Consider the following 21544-nt stretch of genomic DNA (forward strand, 5'->3'; position numbering starts at 1 on the left):
GTGGGGGAAGCTGTAGGACCAGGAAGAGAAGGGAAAATGCAAGACTTCTGGAGAATTTCTATACTCTTTATCAGGGGCCAGCAAACTACAGCCTGTGGGCCAAATCCAGCCACTGTCTGATTATATACATAAAGTTTTATTGAGACACAGCCACACTTACTCCTTTAGGTATTATTCTGGGCTGCTTTCGCACCACAACAGCAAAGTTGAGTAGTTGCCATTGAGATCATATGGCCCACAAAGCCTAAAATATTTACTATCTGGCCTTTTACAGGAAAAGTGTCCGAACCCCATTCTATATATTCATTTGGGTGATGATTTCATGGATGCTCGCAAATATAAAAAGTTCATCCACCTCTCCACTAAAGCCCTGTGTATTGCACTGTATTTACATTGTATTTCAATGAAACGCCTTAAAAGTCAAGGGAGTTAAATAACTATGTCTAACTATGCCTTTTAATTTTCATTCCAATTCTATTTGTGTTAAGCATGTAGGGAGAATTGGCCACTATGTTACTCCTGTCTTTTCAAAACTGTGAAGAGTTAAGAGGTTGTGAAAAGTGGGGAAGATCTCAACAGCAATTGATACTGTGTCCAAACCTTTTACAAGAACATGGCAATGTCTACAGAACCACCCAGAGGCCATTCATACAAATGGTGCACTTGGCCAAGTCCTGAGATTACAGGAGGGATGGGAGGGAAAGGGGTAAGAATCTCATGTGATGCACGGCGTCATACTACGAGGTTATTTTAGGATGTAGCTTAGGAGAGCAACAAGCTCAGCTCATATTGAAATACAGTATTTATTAAGGTTAAACAGTTTTAAGTTTCCAGGGAAGAAAATTCTGCCCCACCAATCACGCTGCATTTAAGCCTTAAATTGCAGACTGCAGCGAAGGGAAAATGCCTGCTCCACTCCACACCAAAGCAGGGCCACCCTTTCCTCGAACCCCCACATCGCTGCTGAGCCGCCATGTGCTTTGGGAACAATTTTATTGTGTCTGAGGCTTCCTCTTTTTTCCCTTTGCTTCTTTTGTTTTGTTTTTTTGCCATTTATCCTTTGATGATCAAACTAAAATTACAGCTAGCTGCCACTTGGCTTGGCCTTGTCCTGGTCTAGCAGAGGTTGGGAGAGAATGAACACTGAAAGCATGCCGGTGTTGGGTCTCTAATAAAATGTCTCTCTGTTTGCCCACATGGGCATCAAGCCTTAGCAAATAGAAGCAGGGGAGAACAATACTACCTGTTCATGGAGAAATAGTAATAGTTTCAGTCCTCCAAACAATGAGCTCTGTAATTTACTCCATCTTCCTCCTGAGAAAGAGCTTTACATGGCCTGCACCGTGCCAGGTGGTTTGGAGAAAGACGAACTGCTCGGCCTAACAAGGGACGCTTCAGCAACGGGTGTAAAGACGCAACAGCTGGTCTGGTCTCGGCTGGTCTCCCAGTGACATGGCCCCAGCCAGCCTTTCCACACCAAGATAGGGATCACCATGCTACTCAACCTCAACAATTCCCACACCCCAGGCAACAGGATTTTCCAGCACTCCACGGACTGTAGTAGGCCTCAGGACACTGTCTGTTCATCCATCCATTCACGCAGAGTCAGAGTTTGGGCTTGTTCTCTAACCAAGCCCTGAGTCTAAACCATACTCTGGGAGCAAGGTTCACCATGCTGTCAATCAAATGGAAGAAGGGTCCACCAGGAAATGTGCCAGCAAGGACAACTGCAGCATCAGTTAAAGAACCAGGCCTGAAAATATCTGGGGATGGAGGGACTGATCAAGAGTTGCACTTTCCCCTAAAACACAAAGCTCAGCTGCAGACGTAATCAAAATATTTTTTTTAAAAAGTGACGGTGGCCTTGATATGAGCACAAAAATATCAGGTATCAGGGATCCACCAAATAAAACTGTCTGCTGAGTCATACTTTCCACTGGTGGAATAATTCACCATTTACCTGGGGATAAGGGCTATTCAAAGTCTTATCCAGGAAGATGCAGAGTGGACACAGCAGAGCTACAAAGATGCGATGTGGCTGGGGTTCCATGAGACCACATACACATACACACGTCGTCTGCAAGGGGTAACTACAAGTAAGGGAGCAATGGTCTAACCAACCAACAGCCACTCCCAAGAAGAGAAGACCCAAGAGGCAGACTTGAACACCACAACCACCGGTTTCAAAAGTCTCCCTTCAAAGGGTTAAACCAGAAGACTCAAGAAGTTTCAGTATCATTAGTGACACCACGAGGTACATCCATCCTGGAAAGGCTAGGCAAGGCCAGGCAGACAGACGAAAATCGTATTAGTCTGCTCTCCCTCCACGATTGCATTCTGTTGGCATCAGTTCAGCTCTGAGTCTATATTAGTCCCTGATTTGTTTAATTAGCCTTTGGATTTAAGAGAATGGCAGCACGACGTAAGCAGGAAACAAGACCCTCAGCAGAAGCTGGGATCTGTCGCCTTTCCCTTCCAGCAGGTTGGATATATCAACAGGTCCAAGAGAAATCAACATTTCAGGACAATCAGCTCAAAAGTGATATTCTTAGCACCACTCAACATGAGTTTGATCCACCAGAAATAACTCTCTGGCTTCCCCACAGCCTCCTCTCCCATCTCCCCCCCTCCTTAATTCTTCTCGTTCACATTCTGTCGCCTCATTTTACTCCCAATTTAAGACCCCTGTAAGAAGAAAACAGTAGCCAGGCTGGGGTCTGTGTGCCGTTTATGCCTGATCATGAAATTCTTGGGGCTGGCCCCATGGCTGAGTGATTAAGTTCTCGCGCTCCGCTGCAGGCGGCCCAGTGTTTCGTTGGTTCGAATCCTGGGCGTGGACATGGCACTGCTCATCAGACCACGCTGAGGCAGCATCCCACATGCCACATCCAGAAGGACTCACAACGAAGAATATACAACTATGTACTGGGGGGCTTTGGGGAGAAAAAGGAAAAAAATAAAATCTTAAAAAAAAAAAAGAAATTCTTAACAAAAAACACAGGCTTCTCTGTCCTTCCCTATCTTTAAACCATTTCAGCAGGATTTCTTCTGCTCTTGTTTTCTCTTTGCTTCCCACCTCCCCCAATGAATCAACCACCACCACCAACATCATCACCACCATCATCATTGCCACCATCATCAGCATCACCACCATCATCATCACCACCATCATCATCATCATTACCATTATCATCTGGGCTGGGGGAAGGGGCAGAGAATAAAAGATACAAGAGACCTACATATTGACAATTCAAGCTTCAGGATCTCTTGCATTTCCTACCTGAATTGCAATCTGGTGTTCAATCGTTTTGTACGCAGAGTAATGTGTGCTCCCGGACTGAAAATGGAGCTGTAGAAAGAAACCAAATCAAAGCGTTCTGCTTATGTCACAAACTACAAGAAAACATCTTAAGCAGTTTATGAATAGCAGACAAACCTTCCCAGATTGAACTGCAGCCTTGGCATTCAATCAAGACCTGTGTATTTTTATTTGTGGCTATGAATAAGATGATCATAATCATCTAAGGTAAAGTTTAAAAAAAAAGAAAACGTCTATTCAATAAGCAAAAAGGGAGGGGGGTAGAGGGCCAGGAGTGAGAAATCAATGACACGGAAAGGAAACACGGACGCCCATTAAGACGTAAAGGAAGCCAGTGTGCTCAGCAGGATGCTGCAGAAAAATTAACTATGAGCTGCTAAAAGTCGTCAGAATTGCGACATGTAGGTGAGAGGAAGAGGTTGTGAGAGAAAGGATTATGAGAAGCCAGGAGACTGCGACAGGTACAAGCCCCTCAAGGGTCTAATAACTGGGCTCTTGCTCTCAAACACAATTCTATTTTGGGGAAAACACGTGTCAGGCAGAATTCAGGGGCCACCCGATGCCTTATACATTCTTTCACAATGACTAAGCTATCTGTCCCAGGACAGCTTGGTAGCCCGAACTCTAGGAATCCACACTTCCCCAAAGAGGGAGCCAGCCGCTGCCAAGAGCCACCAAGTTTGCTCAAGACCACCTATTCGGTGGTCCCTGGGGGGAATGTACATCCCTGGTTCACCCAGACCCTCCAGAGCAGAATGCTCAAGTCTCTCCCAGGCCTTGCCCTCTGAAGCCCTGCAGACCCTCCGTCAAAGAAGTGGGGATCCCCAGGAGAAAGGAATACCAAGACTCCCCATCAAATAATTCTTCTCCTAAATCACAGTTGTTAATCTTGGGATCCTATCTATTGGGAAAATAAACACCATCTGCTGATCCATTTTATAAACAATGTGACAATGACTAAAGGATCTCAACAAAACTGAAAATGCATTTTAATTCTCGATACCCGAACAAATGAGGACGAGTCAGGTGGTCCTAGGAAATCGCTGCCCGTTCCCAGCGTAGCAACAGGCAAATCAGCTGCATTTCCAAACATGGATCTGTATTATAATAAACTACTGCTATTCCCATTGTTAAATGATTACTATTACCAGAACACTCTCATAGAGCAGAGTGTAACCCAGCCTGCAAGAGAGTTTCAGACCCAATGGTTTTCTATCCTCCTCCCTGCAAGAAAAATTATTCAGTCCATACAGGTTTTCACAAAAAGAAAAGAAGGAAAAAAAAAAGAAATTTACATAAGGACTTTAGAACCAACTCAAAATAAACCCAACACAGTAGTAATCAAATTTTTAAAAAAACAGTCTAAATCCATATCGCTGACGGGATAAGGCTGTAACTCCCCATTTTAGGATACAGTGCGTTCTGAGATCACTTCACCTATTCCAAATAAACAAACAAAAACACTGCCTATATATATTATGAGACTGCTTGCCCCCAAACATAATATTAATCAAAGTTAAAAGGGGGCGCAAAACAGGTGGGCTCCCAAAAAATATTCCTTGACCTGTCAAAGCAGAGTAATGAACCACACTCCCAAAAACAAGAAAAGATGAACGCTGAGCCACTGAAGACCCGCCCCACAGGCACACAGCCCCCCAAACACACTCAGGAGCAGTTCATCTCAAGTGAATCAAGGAGAAGGCAAGATGAATTTGTACCCTTTGGCCCCTGTCCTTTTTGTGAAAACTGCCAGTCAGTAAGCATAGATTGCACTAATTACTGTGACAATTCTGCATCATGTTAAAACAACTTTTGTGCAAGGGACAGGTTCCTCTGCGAGTTTGGAATTCTTGGCCTGAGAGCAGCTCTTGTCTGGGGGGGGGAGGTTGGGGGGATGCCTCTCCTTCTAAGCACAGAAGGCAACACTAACAACTTGTCCCCCTTTTCAGCTGGTTTTATTCTCCTTTTTTCCAACTGCCTGATTCAGAGCTTAATGAAAACTTGTCCAAGCTTTTCTTCCCACAAACCCTGCGGAGCCCAAGGCAATCTGTACTCAGGGTAACCACAGGAATCTCATATTGTCAATTAAAATTGAATGGACACCTGATAACTAAGTATATGTCGTGGAAACAAAATTTCATATAATCACAGTCTTATGAATAAATTAATGAAATTGTGGCTAATCCAAATTCAATTTGCACTTGTCCAGCTCCATTCTTAATCTTAGCGTTCACCACTACCCACACAACAACGCACCCCGGAGAGAAGGCTGCAATTAAAACAGTAAAAATCCAGCGGCAAAGTCCTTAAGACTCTAGTAGGACAAAGTTAATTTAACCTTCACACACACCATTCTAACACCCCCAAGCAATGTAACTTTCCTCCTCAGGCGTCCAGCCACACAGAACACCCTCCACCAGCTCATAAATACACACAGCCCAAGCTCCCATCAGATCTTTACTCCCAGCCAGTAACCACTATATTGGAGAGATTCTGAGCTCAACTTCCCCCAGCTCCAGCGACAAAGCCTGACAATTTTCTCGTGTCTCCTTTGGATTTCCACCCCCTCTCTTCTCCAATACTCTTTTCTAAAACACACACTTTCAACTGCTTTTCCCTTCCCTGTAAAACACAAAGATGCCTTGTTCATTATAGTCTAGCTTTTTAAAACAAAGATAAAATACAGGAACGCAGTAAGAACTTGGCACTCTCAACTGGAACAATAATTTATTTATATCTCTGTAAAAAGCTTTAAGGAAGGAGAGAACAAGACATGGTTGGCCCTTTATTTTTTGGAAGATGAGGGGAGGTTGAGAGATCCAGGACAAGACAGCTATCTAAGGCTTACTGAGTTTAAGAACCAAGTTCCCACCTGCCTCAACTCTTGGGACCGCCCTGCTCTTGGTCACCTGCAGCAGTCCACGTCACTTCCTCATCCAGCAACTGTGGCTGTTATACCCTAGGCGAGCAACAGCCCTCAACATGGTGCCTCCCTCCCTGGGGCGTCCTGGTGTCACCAAATGAGAACTCCCAGGTACTTTTCATTTAATTCCTTCCCATGAAACTCTCAACAAAATAAACCTTCCCTTCCTGCGTGCTTGTTTACAATGGCCAAGCCCACCCACCCATTCCGACACCTCCAGATGACCCTGCCCTCACTTGTCCAGAGGAAGAACCATCAAGATGTGGCTGGGCTTGCACAATTCTCCAGCAATTGAAAAACCAACATTTTACCATTAACTGCTTCCTTTATTATTATCATATCTTGATTTCTCTCGTTTTATTTCTAATCACTACTACTGGCTCCAAATTTGATGTTTCAGATAAAAGACATCAGAAATAGCCAGAAATGGGAGGGAAGGGAAATGGCTTTTTCAACCACAGGGATCTCATCCTCAAAGGAGACTAAAGAAATTGAAACCCTAAGTTGGTTTTTCCAGCATGAGGTGAACTTCCAACGTGATGAAGATTCATTTTTTACCCCTATTCACTCCACTAAATTGGGAAGAGGTGGAGCATTTGCTTTATTTTCAGCTTTATGAATCATTTGGCTTTCTGTTTTATTAAAAAAAAAAAAAACCCAGGTTTATTTCCTAAAAGGTTTTGGTTTTGAGGCATTTTTTGGTTCACTTTCCTTTCTACCCTGTAGCTACCACCATGAGCCACTTGAAGTTTACTTTCCATGCCATCAGCGTAAGAGACAAAATACTTTTTTTTTTTTTAGCATAGCTAAGACTTTTTCTTAGGTCATCGGTCATTTTTTAGGACAGAGACAGCACCCCTAGTCCTGTTGGGAGCTTCTTACACTTAACGGGAAATAAACTTCTGACCAGCACTTTGGGTTATGCCTGCCCTTTCAAGAATTGTCAAGGGGACCTCCAACTTCCAGTGGGAAAGCAAAACCAGCACTGACTGGTAGGTACTAGGGCTCAGACACTCCTGCAAAGATCTAGACACCAAACATTTGTGCCATCCTAAAACAACAACTTCACAAAGGCATTGCCTTTTCACTTCCTGGCATTCTCCTTCAGAAATTCTGCTGCAACAAAACGCATGCCTTCAGACACAAGAACAATCTCTCCTTCTGTCTGGACGTTCCATCAAATGTCTATTTACCCTCATTAATTTCTTCTTTTCTTTTCCTCAACCTGAAACCATCAGCTATGAGTCAGAGAACGATCATTAACTTTTACAGCTTCCACACACATCCACCCACTCACATTGGGGGAAAGAAGTATTGACTTGCAACATTGCCTCAGACCAAAATCCTCTAAGAAGAAAAAAAGGGGAAAAAAAAATCGCTTCAAGAAAGTTACATCTATAGGTCTACCGGGGATGCTACAGTCATTGTTTTCCCACTTTGTGCTGCAATCTCTTGCAAAGAAAAAAAGAAAAGCTGAAGTTGAACTTGGTTATGGTGATAGGCATTTCTGAGTTGATTTTTAAGGAAAAACTGGATAATTTTCTTTAAACCTCAAAACATAATTAAAGTTCTTAAAACATTGGAGGGGAGGGAAATAAAGCGAATCAAGTTTCCTGCTCTTGTACAAAACACATTTCTAGCATATGAAAACACATGGGCTGAAGGGCTGAGACAAGCTCCTAACAGCATTTTTCATTCAAAGTTGCTACACTAACACTCTTAAAACGATGCCCCATCATTACTCCACTTAGCAGCCACAGCACGGCAACTCATAACGAATTAATTTGCATTAATGTGGGTTTCATGTGTCCCTCCCTGGGTATGCCATTGTGATTCAGGCTTAATAAAACTGACATGACAATAACATAGTGCCTTTTATTTCACTTTTCCCAAACAAACCAACCCACCCAAAGACCCACACATATCCTCTTCATTTTTAAGGCATTTTACTAATATATTTACTACATCGTAATTGGCCCAGCACGCAGGAACCTAGTTATCTTCTCAGTAAATATTTATAGCATCACTCTCTCCCATTCATTCTGCATTTTCTTAGAGAATCTCACTGTAGCCTACATCTGCAATTCATTGACTTTACAATTTACCACATGTTGGGATGGGAGAGCTCTTAGCTCCATTTGAATCACTACACAAATATGCAAGTGATTTATCGGTTTCAAACTGAAGACTGCAAGAGAGGGACTCCACTTTTCCTGAACATTACTTCTTCTGGCAGACCATGAACAATTACAGTTCGTACTAATTAAGCTCTGTAAATGTGCTGTGCCCTGCTAATGCCTACCAGGCCTCAAATTTATTTTCATGATGCCAAACTTTACCAAGCAATCTTAACTCCTTCGGAGCTGATCCCACTAACAGCCATTCCTTCCCCTGTAGACCGAACTGTTTGGGGCTACTTCACGACAAAAAAGAATATAATATAAGCGGATGAATTACCAGCCCGAAATCAGATGTGCCTAAGGAAGAAAAAATCTATCCTGGGAAAACCGAAGAACACCGAGGCTGATAACCCGTTCAAAGATCCCATAGCCCCATCTTTGTAATGAGCTGTTAAGGGATTCATATCTGTCCCCGAGGGCTAGTAAGTTTCTGCATTCCATTGATTAGAAAATAAAACCTTTCAGCCCCGGTCTTTAAGTTTGGGTTGGACGGAGGAACGGAGGAAGGATCCCGCCAGAAACGACGGAGCCATCAGGCCCCCTCGACAGCTACCCACACACCCCGGCCTCCCACTACCCTATACCATGTGGGCAGTTTGTAACATACACATCAGAACAGCCCACTTTTTAAAAATAAATTAAAATCGGCAAGATAATTGGCCTCCTCTCTCACATCGGGGTCTCAAACACAGACGCCCCACCCCCAGATCCTCACACAACTGATATGAAACAACACATCAACTGCTGCAGAGAGCTTCGGTGAGGAGCAGACTGGAGCCAGTCTTTGCTGAGCCAAGCAGTACAGTTTTTAAGAGCCGCCCCCCCACATGCAACTTCCACCTCTCCTAAGAAACTTCCAGTCTCCAATTTCAACCCAGCCATTCCCTGGAGCCCCAGTTTTCAGCCCATCCTCTTATACTTTTCTAGTCTTTCTTAGTTAAGCATTTATTCTGCCTCCCTGATTATTTTTCTGTGCTTCCTCCCCCAGATGACACTGGTACACTTTTCTCAAACGAGTGGCCTTCCCATCCCTAACGTGAACCTGGATTTTCTTTTCCCATCTATTAAATTCTTTTAATCAACTCTCCTCACCCCACCTCACTTTCTTTTTTAAACCCTCAGGTTAACTAGTAGCACAGCACGCAACGTGTGTATTTTCCCTTCCCACTCAATGGAACATCATATAAATTAAAGAGCAGTATCAGGTTTAAGTATTCTGGGAAATATCAGAATATAAGCAACACAGCCTCCAAAAAAAAAAATAAAGAAATAAAGGAAGAAAAGAGAAAGAAAGGAAAAAGAGAGAAACCAGAAGGAAAAAGATGCAAACACCTAGAGCAACTTTGCTTTTGAAAAAGGCATTTGTGCAGAGCCCCCCAGTGAATTTCCATCCTGAAAGTGCTCTTTATAAATGTGTGTAACAATAGCCCAGAGGAAAAGTAGAAATCAGCTGCCGAGGGAGGGGTGGCTGTCTCAGTCAGCCCAGACTGTAAAGGTGGGGGTCAGAGGAGGGGGGAGGGCAGCATTTGCGATGGGCCTCCCCCCCCATCTCATTGCTTATAATTAGTGAGAGAAATTTGAGCTACTGCCAATGTCTGCGGACCTTGAATATTATAAGGCCAACGTGGCGTCAAATATCTTAACATTCATAAGTGTTATGGGCTGTAAATAAAGCCTGCGGATTTATGACCCGGTGGCGCTTGCCAGCAAAGGACTAGGGCACATTTCTTTCAGCAGACCTGTCGAGGTGCAAGTTTGCCTTTGGTTGTAAAATTAACCATTTCCTTCACAAATGTGCTCAATTATAAGTCAGAGCTGAAGATTTACTTACATGGTTGCCAATACTCACTCCCAGAAAAAACTCAGATGCCCACATCACACACCCCTTCAAAAATAAAAGACTCAGGAATTTGATTTAGCCCTCCTTTTCAAAACTTCTGAAATGCATCGCTCCAAACAGTTATAAATGCGGTTAAAGATAGTATCTAATTCCACTTAACCAAGACTAAAAAGCTTACACCTACTTCCTTGGAAAGTGCTTATTTATTTGGCAACCCCATGGTTTAAAAAAAACAAAAAAGGAGTAAATGACTCCTTGCCTCAAGTCTTGTCCCTTCCCCCCACAGAATGTCATCGACTTCCTGTGGAGGACAGAGCCTTTGCTAAATCCAGGTTGTCTCATACTTAACTGCCAATAAACCAACTTCCACATAACTTCCAGACAGCTGGGGAAAAGGTCCTCCGAGTTTTAGTCATGGTCCAGAAACACGCGTCCACACAAAAATTTGCAGCTGTCCTTTCTCTACAGCGCATTTTTAATGTGATTCGGGGGCCCCTGTTGTGAAACATCTGACAAAATGTAAAATCCTCTTAGATACCTTCTAGTTTACCCACTGTGCATGTGTAAGAGAAGTTGCACCAGGATTTCTTAACCAAGAAATCTAGGCACTTTTTGCCGGCACACAGGCACCTCGCGGGATGTAAGGAGGCATTCAAAACCTGGAAAGACTTCTACTGTAATCTTTAAAAGCACAGCCTCTGGTGCAACTATTAAAATGCTAGTTTTCTAAAGCAAATATTTTTTTAATGGCGTGCAGAACTGCAGTTATCGTGCGCTGCTAACAGAACAGCATTCTTGATCTGCCAGCCCCCAGAAACCTTCCTGTAACTTTTTCACAGCTTGCTAAGAAACAGAAAGCTGACCAGCTTCCAGCAGTGACTCTAAATGAAATCCATATCAGTAAAATTAAAATCAAGGTGGAAAACTCCTAGCAAGAACCGGGATTGTTTTCCTCCAAATCTTTTCTTGATCAGATAGGGGGCATCCAGTGAACGGCTACTTCCCTCAGGCAGTCAAAAGTTTCCCAAAACACTTCTTCCAGATAAGCACTTTAGGCTCCCAACCGCCTAAGAGTTTGTTTCTGGGGTTTCAGAAAGCTTTAATTTCAACAAACTGCAAAGCGCTGGCATATTAAATTTATAATCATTAAAATATGACTTATTGGGTGAATGTTGAGCCCATAATCCATACTGCAGACATTAAACCCCCAACCTATAAAGATTAGCACGGAATTAATACTGTTGCATTGAGATTGAAATCTAAACATGTTCGCCATAAATATTTCTGAAGGAGATGAAAAACAATTAGCATAAATACCAAAGAAGGGCAAGAACACCTGTTCTTTTTCAGGGCGATAAGCATTTTATTGTTCTCTATTTAAAATGTAATGACCTGTGTAATTACAGTAATATTACATTGTTATGCAGGGGCTTGGAATGTCACACTTTGAAAAGTGTTGTCAAAACAATCAGGAGTGATGGTGGGGGGTGGGAGGACAACGCAGAAGGACCACCATTAACCCTTCACATGCCAAGGTCTAAATCTTTTGTAGTCGAAAGGATTCTGTTGTTCGAGTGAGGAGAAAACATCCATTTTTCACAAGACAGAAAGAGAAGTTGTTGCCCAGCTAAATCAAACCCCAAGAACAGGCCCCTCTTGGTTTCCTTTAAATGCTGGATTCCAAGTTCAAAAATGAAGTCAAGATGCTGCTTATTTATTTGTTCAACCTAGTAGCAAATAGCTCAGTTGAAAAGCAAACAACTTTGGATAAAAGAAGATGCAAGAGCTCTAACAATCAAGTCCTTACAGAGAAATTTCAAACCTAACTGCAATTTCCACCACCATATTCCTATTTCTCCTTTGGCAGGAAGGAGAAGGAAATGCAAAACTATTTTTTCCTTTCAACTTGAATATGGGAATAGTATTCTTCTCTTTAGTATACAAATGTAACCACAATTCTCATATTTGCAGTTGTAGGACTTCCTATCGACTTCAGGAGACCTCTCTCCTTAATGCCTTCTTGTATTCCAATCTATCTTTTTAAAAGCCGTTCCTATTATTGTATCAAAGACTAAATTAATGTTATGCAGAAATCTTTGTCGTTTTAAAATAAAATTATTACTATCAAGCTTTATGGCGTCTTCAGCAATTAAAGTATTATTCTTGAGATAATGTATTATTCATCATAAGCCGATTTAATGATACTCCTTAATTCTTTACATTCTTAAATAGAAAAGCAGAAATCAGGGATCCAAAGAGTTTGCCTTTTAAAGGAAGCAGCTGCTTACAGGTATACTCATAAATAACAGCAAATGTAGCAAAAACACCACCAACCAGGAAGGGTGTGAAAGAACAAAGCCTACAGCTAATTTTTCTTTACACCTTGCCCTCAAAAACACACTCTATGAAACACGAAGAATTTCAGATGAGCATGAAAAGACCGCTATCTTGCCTATAGATTCCTTCCGCAGCTGTATCAAATCTGGAATTGCAGGCTGGCCCTCTGATCGGAGACGTCAGGAGTGACACACAACAGCCTCTTGTCCTCATTTCCATTGCTCTGCTTACCGGCCTAAATAAATAACTTTAATTTGGGGGCACATAATCTAACCCAGGTAACAGACAGAAAGGAGGAAGGAGCAGCACAACGAAGATGTCTGCTGGCGTTTGACATGCAAATACTAAAACTGCCTACTGAGTTCAGAAATGTCTTCTCCGACTCAATCTGATGTCACAGCACAAGGCCACCCGCTATGCCCACAATTAAAATAACTAGATGCCGTCCATTCCTATAATGCCCACAAAGGGGACTGAGAGTTGGGAACCTTCCTTTTCGCACCGGGAAATCATTTATTTGCCTTTAACAATTTCCCTCTTTCCTAATTACAACACAACTATTCAAGTTTTAGGAGACAGGAGAGCAAGACTGCCAGCGGTCACAAGGAGTTTGCAAAGAGTCAAGAAGGCCAGCAAGCCCGTCATCAAAGCTCAATATTCAGATGGCTAAGTGGATTTTAGAATAATACCAAAGAGGCCTCCATCGCCGGGGGAGGAGAGGAGAGGAAGACATTCTCAGGGTTACTTTGGAATGTTGCTTGCTCGGCTGGTTAGTACACAAACCCTCCAGATTCTGAGCCGAATGCTCCCGATTTAAGGTGCCCACAAGCTCCCAAGAAAAATACAACGTAACCGGACAGTGCTTCCCCTACAGCTGCAACCCACAAGCCGGGCCCCTGCAGCCTGGAAGAGCTGGCCCTGCTGGAGGAGGTCGGGCTGACACGCTCTCCCAGCTTCCCAAGCATGCAGAAGCCTGGGCGCAGGGGAAGGGGGGGAATAATTATTTCTTTCCTAGCCATAAAAAATGACCGGTCTAGCATGCCCTTGCCATTTTTGCCAGGGCCCAAAAAACAAGTCAAACCTGATAGTTAATATTTTAATGCTTAAAAACACTTGTAGATATGATCAACTCCTGCCCGGCAAGCCCTCGGCCATTAGCACTGAATCCACGGCTGCTGAACAGTGGGGGCCTTATTTCAAATTGCTATCTCGAGTTACCGAAAAAGAAAAAACAAAAGTAGCGTGTGTCAATAACAAGGAGGGGGACTAAACCAGAGAAGGTGCGAAATGACAATCCCGGGAAACCTGGCACAAACGTCCAGAGATTCGTAATCCAGGCTTTTTAGAGGGTGGGATGGGGAGGGGGTTCAGGGCGAGGGCAGGGGGCAGAACCGGTCGGGGAAGGGGATGATCCTTAATAACAAATGTCAGAGGTGGGCGCGGAACTCACGCTATGGGAAGCGCCGCCGGAGCCTGGCACCCCGCGCTGCCCCGGGGGCCCCAAAGTTGCGTGGCCCTCGATCAGCAGCCCATTGCCTTAAAAGAAAGGCGTTCTTGGCTTCCCTTGTCCTCTACACACCTTCGAGCCCCGCACACCCTGGTCTCTTGGCCCCCAGGGCACACTGAGGCCCTTCTCGGAAGCTGGCGAGTGCAGACCCTATATAAACCCCAAGGCACCAAAATTCCCTAGAAATACATCGAGTCCGCTCGGAGGAGGCCACCCTGGCTACACACAAACCAAGAACCCTGGCCACAGGGGCCTCCCCACCCCGGGCGGCCGGGGACAGCCCTCAGCCAGCGCGCCAGGCAGCCGAGCCCGCCACGGCGCCCAGGGCGCTCGCGGCCCTGCGGGGTTGCCAAAGAAAAGGAAGCGCAGGGCCCCCAAGTTTGCAGTGGGACCAGTCGGGGAAGCTTGGCCTTCCAGGGGAAAAGGGGAAGAGGGCTGAGAGCCAACGATCGCCACTAGAAAGCTAAATAAATAACCAGACGAAAGAGAAAGCTAAGGCGCTTCTCCAGGGCCCCGGGCTCCGCGCGCTCTCTAGTTCTCAAGTCCAACGCCTGGAGGAAAATCCACTCTCTACCCAGCGCGTCGGGCGCAGCCAAATCACTCAGTCCCCGGCCGCGGCAACCAAGGGGTTAACCGGGGAAAGCCCAAGACGCCACGGAAGAAGGAAGGAAGAGAGAGAGGGAGAGAGAGAAAAAAGAAAGAGCCACACAGTCATCTTCCCAGGGTGAAGAAACAAACAACTCCACCAAAGGGGGAGGGGGAAATCAGAGCGCAAAAAAAAGTTCTTCTGATTTTTTCCCCCCCAACAAAGCCCTGCTTGGAAGGAAAGGTCTCCCCAACATCACGAGGCAGCAAACTGAAAGCAAGAACATGGCGAAGTGCAAATAACTCCAGTCCACAAAAGGCAGAAAAGTTTGGAGAGTTTCGGGCTGCCTGGGCCACGAGCGGGGGAGGGGAGGCGGGGAGGGGAGGAGGCGGGGAGGGGGAGGGAGGGGAGGGGGAGGAGGGGGCAGGGCAGGGGCCGCATGCGGGGCCGGGCAGGCGGGCAGCGGGCGGGGGCCGGGCGCGGAGGCACTTACGGTTCGGGCGGTGGGTGAGAGCGATCCGTTGGGGAGGTAGGGGCTCGTCAGGTCGGGGATCATGATGAAGGGGTAGCCGGGATACGGTGGCCCCTTAAAGAGCCCTCCATCTTGCCTCTTGGCCGCTAACATGGCGGGGCGGCGAGGGGACGGCAGCGGCCGCGCGGAGCGGGAGAGAGCGAGAAGAAACTTTTTAGAAAGTGCCCCAAGTGACCGGGCGCCCCGGCCCGGGCGGCGCACGGCCGGGCCGAGCGGGGCGCGGGGCCGGGGCGCGCGGGGCGGCGGGCCCGGGGGGTCGCCCCGGGCAGCTGCGGGGCGCGCGGGGCGTACTCACCTTCTTCCAAACTTTCCCGGGATTTATCTCGGAAACTTTCGGAGCGAGGCGGAGGCCGTCTTTCCGCCTTCCCGGAGGGGTGGAGGTGGGGAGGGCGAGGGGCAAACGCCACGCAGAGGGGGGAGAAGGGGGAGAAAAAGAATCAGCGGGGTGGGGGGGTTTGGGAGGGAGAGAAAAACAGGGTTACAAGTTTTTGCAATGGTGGCCCCGCACGCACACGCAGCCTGCCCGGCCCCGCGGCGCCCCGCCGCCGCCCCCAGCCCCGATTTCTCCCCTTTAAGCAACATTTGGCAAGCCCAGGAAATAGATTAAAAGCCCACCAGCCCGAGGGGCTTTTCCTACCTCGGAATCGGAGGAGCTGTTTTGATTCGTTTCTGATTCATTGACTAGAGACGATTTGACATCAGCTAAATCCCTCTCCGCCGAGGAGTTTTCGGAGCTCTTCTCCTCCTGCTCGCCCTCGTCTTTGAAGGAAATCAGTTCGTCGTTGGCGCCTAGGTCATCTCCTCCACCGCCGTTCAGCTGCGGCATTTTTTTCACCCACCAGCAGCAATTTTGGAAGAAAAATGAAGGAGGAAGAAAAACCAAAAAAAAAAAAAATACCCCCAAAAAGTTTTGCCCCCCCTGAAAAAAATATTGCAAGAAAAAGACGAGTCCAAGGTGAACTTTTTTTTTCTGCTTTGGGGTCTTTTTCTCCTGGGGAGGGGAAAGAGGGAGGAGGGGAGGGGAAGGGGGGGAGATCTTCTGCACGCGTGAGTTTGGGTTTCTTTTTTCTCTCGTTCCCAAGGATCCGATCAATGTGCAAAAAAATAATAAATAAAAAAGGGGGTAAAAAAAAACACACCAACAACAACAAGAAGTCAGATATAAAGAGCAAAGGGGGGGGAAGCCGAAGATACAGGAGGAGCTCGTGCCGCTCGGATTTGAGTGAGTTGAAGTTAGACTGAGAGCTTTTCAGTTCAAAGGCGGCGCTGATTGACAGATAGAAAAAGGGGGATCGAAATCCGGAGGAACGGAGTAGTCTGGGAGCGGAGATTATTGACAGGGCGAGAGGAACACACTCGCTTAATGAGATGCCGGGGGGCGGGGCCGTCCCGGTGACGTGTGCATAATAAACAGCCGGGGTGGGCGGGGCGGGGGCGGCTAACAATGATCCTTTCGGGCGCCGGGAGAGGGAGGGAGAGGAGGAGGAGGACATGGCGGGGGAGGAGGGGGGAGAGAGACGGAGGGAGGAGAGTGCAGGGGGAGAGGCCTGCGCTGAGTGTGTGCGAGCCCGGGAGTCTGGGCGAGGGTACGGGGACTCGCTCCGGGAGGGGGCGGCTTCAGAAAGACAATGCGGAGTGGGAGAGGAGGGGAAGGGGGTGGCGACCGAGTCAGGAATCCGAGCCGGGGAAGGCGGAAGGAAAGCCCACTGGGGGGCGGGGATGGGGAGAGGCCCAGAGAAAGTGCACTTTGGAAATATTAGAAATAAGTCTTAAGGCAGGGGAAAAGGAGGAGAGTATTGGGGGAGGGGAGGGGCTTTAGTGGTTAATCCAGCAGTAAACTCAGCCACCCTTGGGCGGGATGGAACAGAAGTGGTCAAGAAGAAAGATAACCCTCCACTTTCAGAGAGCTTGGGGAAGTGGAGGGCTGGGCAAAGTTCCTGGTCACCCGCAGTGAAAGAAACTATTAACCCACGAGATCCTCCCTCCCCATTTTGTTTATTAATAGTGAATCATTTCATTAAATCTTAAATCTCCCTAGAATAAATATGCCAAGATGACTTTTATCCGAAAAACAATCAGATACTGTAATGTTTGTCAGAGACACTAAAAATATCCTTAAGGAAAAATACATGATTCTTTTCAATGTAGAGTTCTTTTTTTTTTTTTAACTGACGTTGGAGGTGGTAGGAAATGAGCTAGGATTCAAAGTCCTTTCTGACTTTGGAGGTGAAAAGTTTGGGCGTTAACACTGCTGGGGAAAATAAAACTGAAAGTTCACCAACCCCTGGGATGAGAGGTGCTGGGGTCTTTCTCGAAGAGGGTCTGAAATGAAATCCCTGGAAGGCTGACCGAATAATCAAGATGTAGATGGCTCTGGCAGGAAATTGCTAACCAAGCTGATGCTGAAACCTCAGGGTGGAAAACCTGGGCTATGAGGCAGGTATTTGTTGATTTTTAGGCGCTGGCCTGGGGAGCAGATTGATTTGCTACAAAATGGGGAACAGCATTATGTTAAAGGGTAAAAGGCTTGGCTCCCAAAATACAGTGTTCCTGGATGATGGAGCAAGAACACTCATTTCCTTGCAAATATCCAGTGAGAAGTGGACTGGAAACTACAACATGAAGAGGAGACAAAAAGAATCAGAAAAAAGAAATCGATAGGAATTAGCAAATTGTCTGTTAGGAGCAGTGTTAGTCTAGAGTCCATGATGTCCTACATTATCCCACCCATGCCCTAAACATCTCACCTGCCTTTCAGCTAGCCCACCAGCACTGAAGCTTTCCAAAAGAAAGCAAATTTACCATGTAATATTTAGAGAGTTTGGGGTTTCAGCAAACTGTTTTATAGGCTAAGGTCTCAGAAAGAAGACTACTAAAAATAATGATACCAAGATTGACAAGGCCGATGAATTCCCCTGCACTGAAAAAAATTCACAACCATATTTGCACACTAAAGAGACAGATGCAGGCAAAATAAAAATGGAGGGGGGCGGGCCGAGGAGAATCACTGTAACTCCCAACTTTAATATAAATCGGAAAATCAGAAGTAGAGTGAGAAGGAGTCTGAAAAGGAGTAAAACAAATGTGTACATTTAATCAGACAGGATTGCATAGGCTACAAAGCACAGGCCTAATTAGTCGCAGCAGGTAGGACTAACCTTCAGACTTCATAAATAAATAAGGCAGGCGCAGTTGCTAAGAGGGAGAGTGGAGACAGAAGGGGTTTTTTCAAGACACCAAGTGAAAACATGAAGAATGAAATGCTTCACTGTTAAATCCATTTGTATATGGATTTAGCAGTTTCCCTTTTTTGGATCTTTTCACTCGCTTGCGTTTAGATTTACACGTTTAGCGAATGACCATAGCTTTTCACACTTGCTAATTGTCACCTGTATACTTAGCGTGCCTGAGTCTGTCTGTGGACAGCGTAGACTTTCCTAAGGCCGGTTTTAAGGGCTTATTTACTTAAAGTGGAACACATTTATAGTAACTTAATTTTATGGCAATTTCTTTGTCCTGTGTGGTGGTATTTTTTTTTTTAATCTAACCCTGATCTGAAGTAAGTTGGATAATGAGTGAGGTCTTCTCTGTCCTTTGCGGGGCTACCTGGATAATAAAAGCTCATAAATAGACTGAATTGAAATTTTAAAGAGTGTGCTTATTGTTTTTGACATCCTGGCCTGCATTTTTATCATATGTAAATACTAAAGGCTTTCTTGCTATGATTAATAACTTCATTCATTTTGGCATATCCTTATATTTCTCATTCAAAGGGAACTCTTGAATCTTTCCTTCTTTAAATCTCTGATTTAATTAAGCAATTAAAAGTTATTCCATGATAGCAAACATGCCACATTTAATTATGTTGCTTTGTGCCATAAAAAGGCTTGGGGAGACCAGCAAGATCTCAGAGGGTCAGTAACCCCTGAGTCTCTGAACTGGCTTCAGGTGATGCCAGGATGTTGGGGAAGTGGGGGAGGGTGTGAAACTGAAATTGGCAAAAAACAAGGTAGTATACTATTAAACAGCAACAACAAAAAGTCGGCTTGGCCCGCAATGCGAACGTGTAATTTATAGATTTGGTGTGAAATTTTAAACAACAGTTCGCTTGTGTCCAGGTGTTGAAGCTACTTCTCTTTCTAGATATGGTTGACTCCTGGCTTATAGGACCAAGAGTTCTGCCCAAATAGCAGGGGTTCTACAAACAAAGGGACTTTAGCCTGAGCCAAGGGGTTTCGCATATTGGGGGGTGGGTAAGATGGGGAGAAGCTGTGACCTCTTCCCCTGGAGCCCATTCCTGGGGCCAGCCCAGGTCCTCAACTCTAAGCAGACTCTCCCTCAGCCTCTCTTTCTTTCCCCGCCTCCTCCTCGTCCACTGCCCTTCTGCTTCATTTCTCCATTTTCTCCTCCCCGTCAGCCTTCCCTCTATTAAATCTGTGTGGACCTGTGTTGATATCAGTAATCTGCATTTTACCTTAAAAATTCAGTGAATAAGTTACCTCTCCCAGGGGTACTTCTTGTTCATCCCTATTGAAGACTGTGAAAAAGAAATTTCAGTTTATATAAATCACTCACCTTTCAGGCATGGGTTCCCCATGGGGGAGTTATGGCAGAGTGGTAGGTGCCCCCTGAAATATGGGAAGATGCTTCATGGGGACAACAGAAATAGGCTGACCATATGCCACGTTACCTGTGGCCCCATAGTCCTGTATCACCTGGCAAGTGAGGCAGTTGGTCTGGATATTTCTTAGGTCCTTTTTAACATTCAGAGTATCCATGATTCCATGGTTTCAGCCCAGACACAAGTTATGCGAAGTTGCCCGGCACACCAGCAAAGGGGACAAACCGTAATGGAAGTTTGGCTTTGGAACTTAGGAAAAACAAGGATAAGGCTGCTCAGATTCACCAGAAGTATGGAATACATGTTGACGACCATATTCAGCTCCCTCAATCGCTTGGCAAGGTTCTGCTAAATTACCCTTGACAGTGATGTGTACGTGTGTATATGTGTTCTTTATGATTTTTCTTTAAAGATCTGGGCTCCAAGATGGATGATCTGTTACCTACTGTGTTGGTCTTATCTATGCAGGGAGTAGGCTGACTGAAGGAAGCTAAGAAAAGAATCTGAAAATATAAGGAAGCTATAAAATGGGGAAATGTTTAGAAGCCAAAGTCCTGATTCCACTGTGAAATTTTCTGTTTGCTTATTGTTCTGCGTGGGTGATGGTTCCTTATTCGGACCTTCAGGAAAGCTACTCCCTTAGCCAACGTAGGAACACTAAAAATTGGACACCTGAGAGTTTTCAGTTTTAGCAGGATGAAGGGGTAGGCAAAAAAGGGCCCACTTCACAGCCATCCTTTTATTTTCCCCCATTGATTGTCTCAAAAGACGTGGAAAGACACACACCCTCTTCCCGAAACCCTGAGGAACAACGTTCTGTTCTGGCATTTTTCAGAAGTGCGTGGCTTGATCACCTTGCTTCAGCTAATGACAAGTCTGGGTAATAAAGTGACAATAATGCCTGATGATCCAAGGGTTAATGGGGAGATGTATGCATTTGTACAGGATTTCATCACCTGCCTTCATAAGCTGATCACTACCGCAATAGGCATTTGTGACAGGAGCAGCCTTGCGAAAGACATCAGTCCTCTATAAATATCCCTTTCTTATTGACATGATGTCTTTTAACCCTAATAGTAATGGAGGAAGGCCGATAAATGAAACATTTACTGCATAACTTGCCTTATTTTGGGGTGGTGTACGATTCCTTTCTAGCCATCTCTAGAAGATGTTTTCAGCCTAATTTGCTCCCTAGAAATTTCACTTGCTACAGTTCTACGTCTATGACGTTTTATTGCCTGAAGCCAAGTCTGCAAAAGAACTTTCTTAAGATATACTTATCCTAATGCCAAGCTACAGGAACCCGGCTGCTTTATGCTGAATTATTTGTGCTACCCTGCTATACAGGGCAGAGACTTCCCGATAGTCATTGCCATAGGGTAGGTCTAAATGTTTCTGAGAAGACGGGAAATGGCAGGAAAAAGGTGAAAAAAGTTTCATCGAGGTTGATTTGTAGAAGTCTTTAGAATTAATAATTGAGTGTGTATTTAACATATTAACATGCCTGAGGTTTTTTTTTTTCTTTCTTTCCTTTTTTTAAAAAAATGGCTTCAGTGACCCCATCATTTCTTATGGAGCATCCTTGCCTGCTCAAAGCCATTGTTGTGTTCAGAAATGTCATGGATGCCAAAGCACCTTCCACAAAAACATGGGCACTTTAAATTGAGGCAGAGACGATGTCAGCCAGTGTGGAGCAGTC

General features: G+C 45.2%; 1 protein-coding gene across 50 annotated transcripts in view; it reads right to left on the reverse strand.

Moving 5' to 3' along the window:
• TCF7L2 (transcription factor 7 like 2) overlaps nt 1-16610 on the reverse strand; it is a 194183-nt gene extending 177573 nt beyond the window's left edge. For 19 of the 50 annotated variants that reach the window (XM_070483032.1, XM_044750656.2, XM_070483040.1 and 16 more), the window contains exons 1-4: nt 15862-16511; nt 15520-15586; nt 15186-15310; nt 3281-3349 (exon numbers count right to left, since the gene is read on the reverse strand). In XM_070483032.1, the coding sequence (XP_070339133.1) occupies nt 3281-3349; nt 15186-15310; nt 15520-15586; nt 15862-16050 (450 nt within the window). In that variant the 5' untranslated portion in view covers nt 16051-16511. Of the gene's footprint in view, nt 1-3280; nt 3350-15185; nt 15311-15519; nt 15587-15861 lie in introns of all 50 variants that reach the window. The other 31 variants (XM_070483083.1, XM_044750684.2, XM_044750620.2 and 28 more) reach the window with 11 other exon arrangements.
• Nucleotides 16611-21544: the final 4934 nt, after the last annotated feature.

This window comes from Equus asinus, chromosome 2 (genome assembly GCF_041296235.1).
Source record: "Equus asinus isolate D_3611 breed Donkey chromosome 2, EquAss-T2T_v2, whole genome shotgun sequence".
NCBI lineage: Eukaryota > Metazoa > Chordata > Mammalia > Perissodactyla > Equidae > Equus > Equus asinus.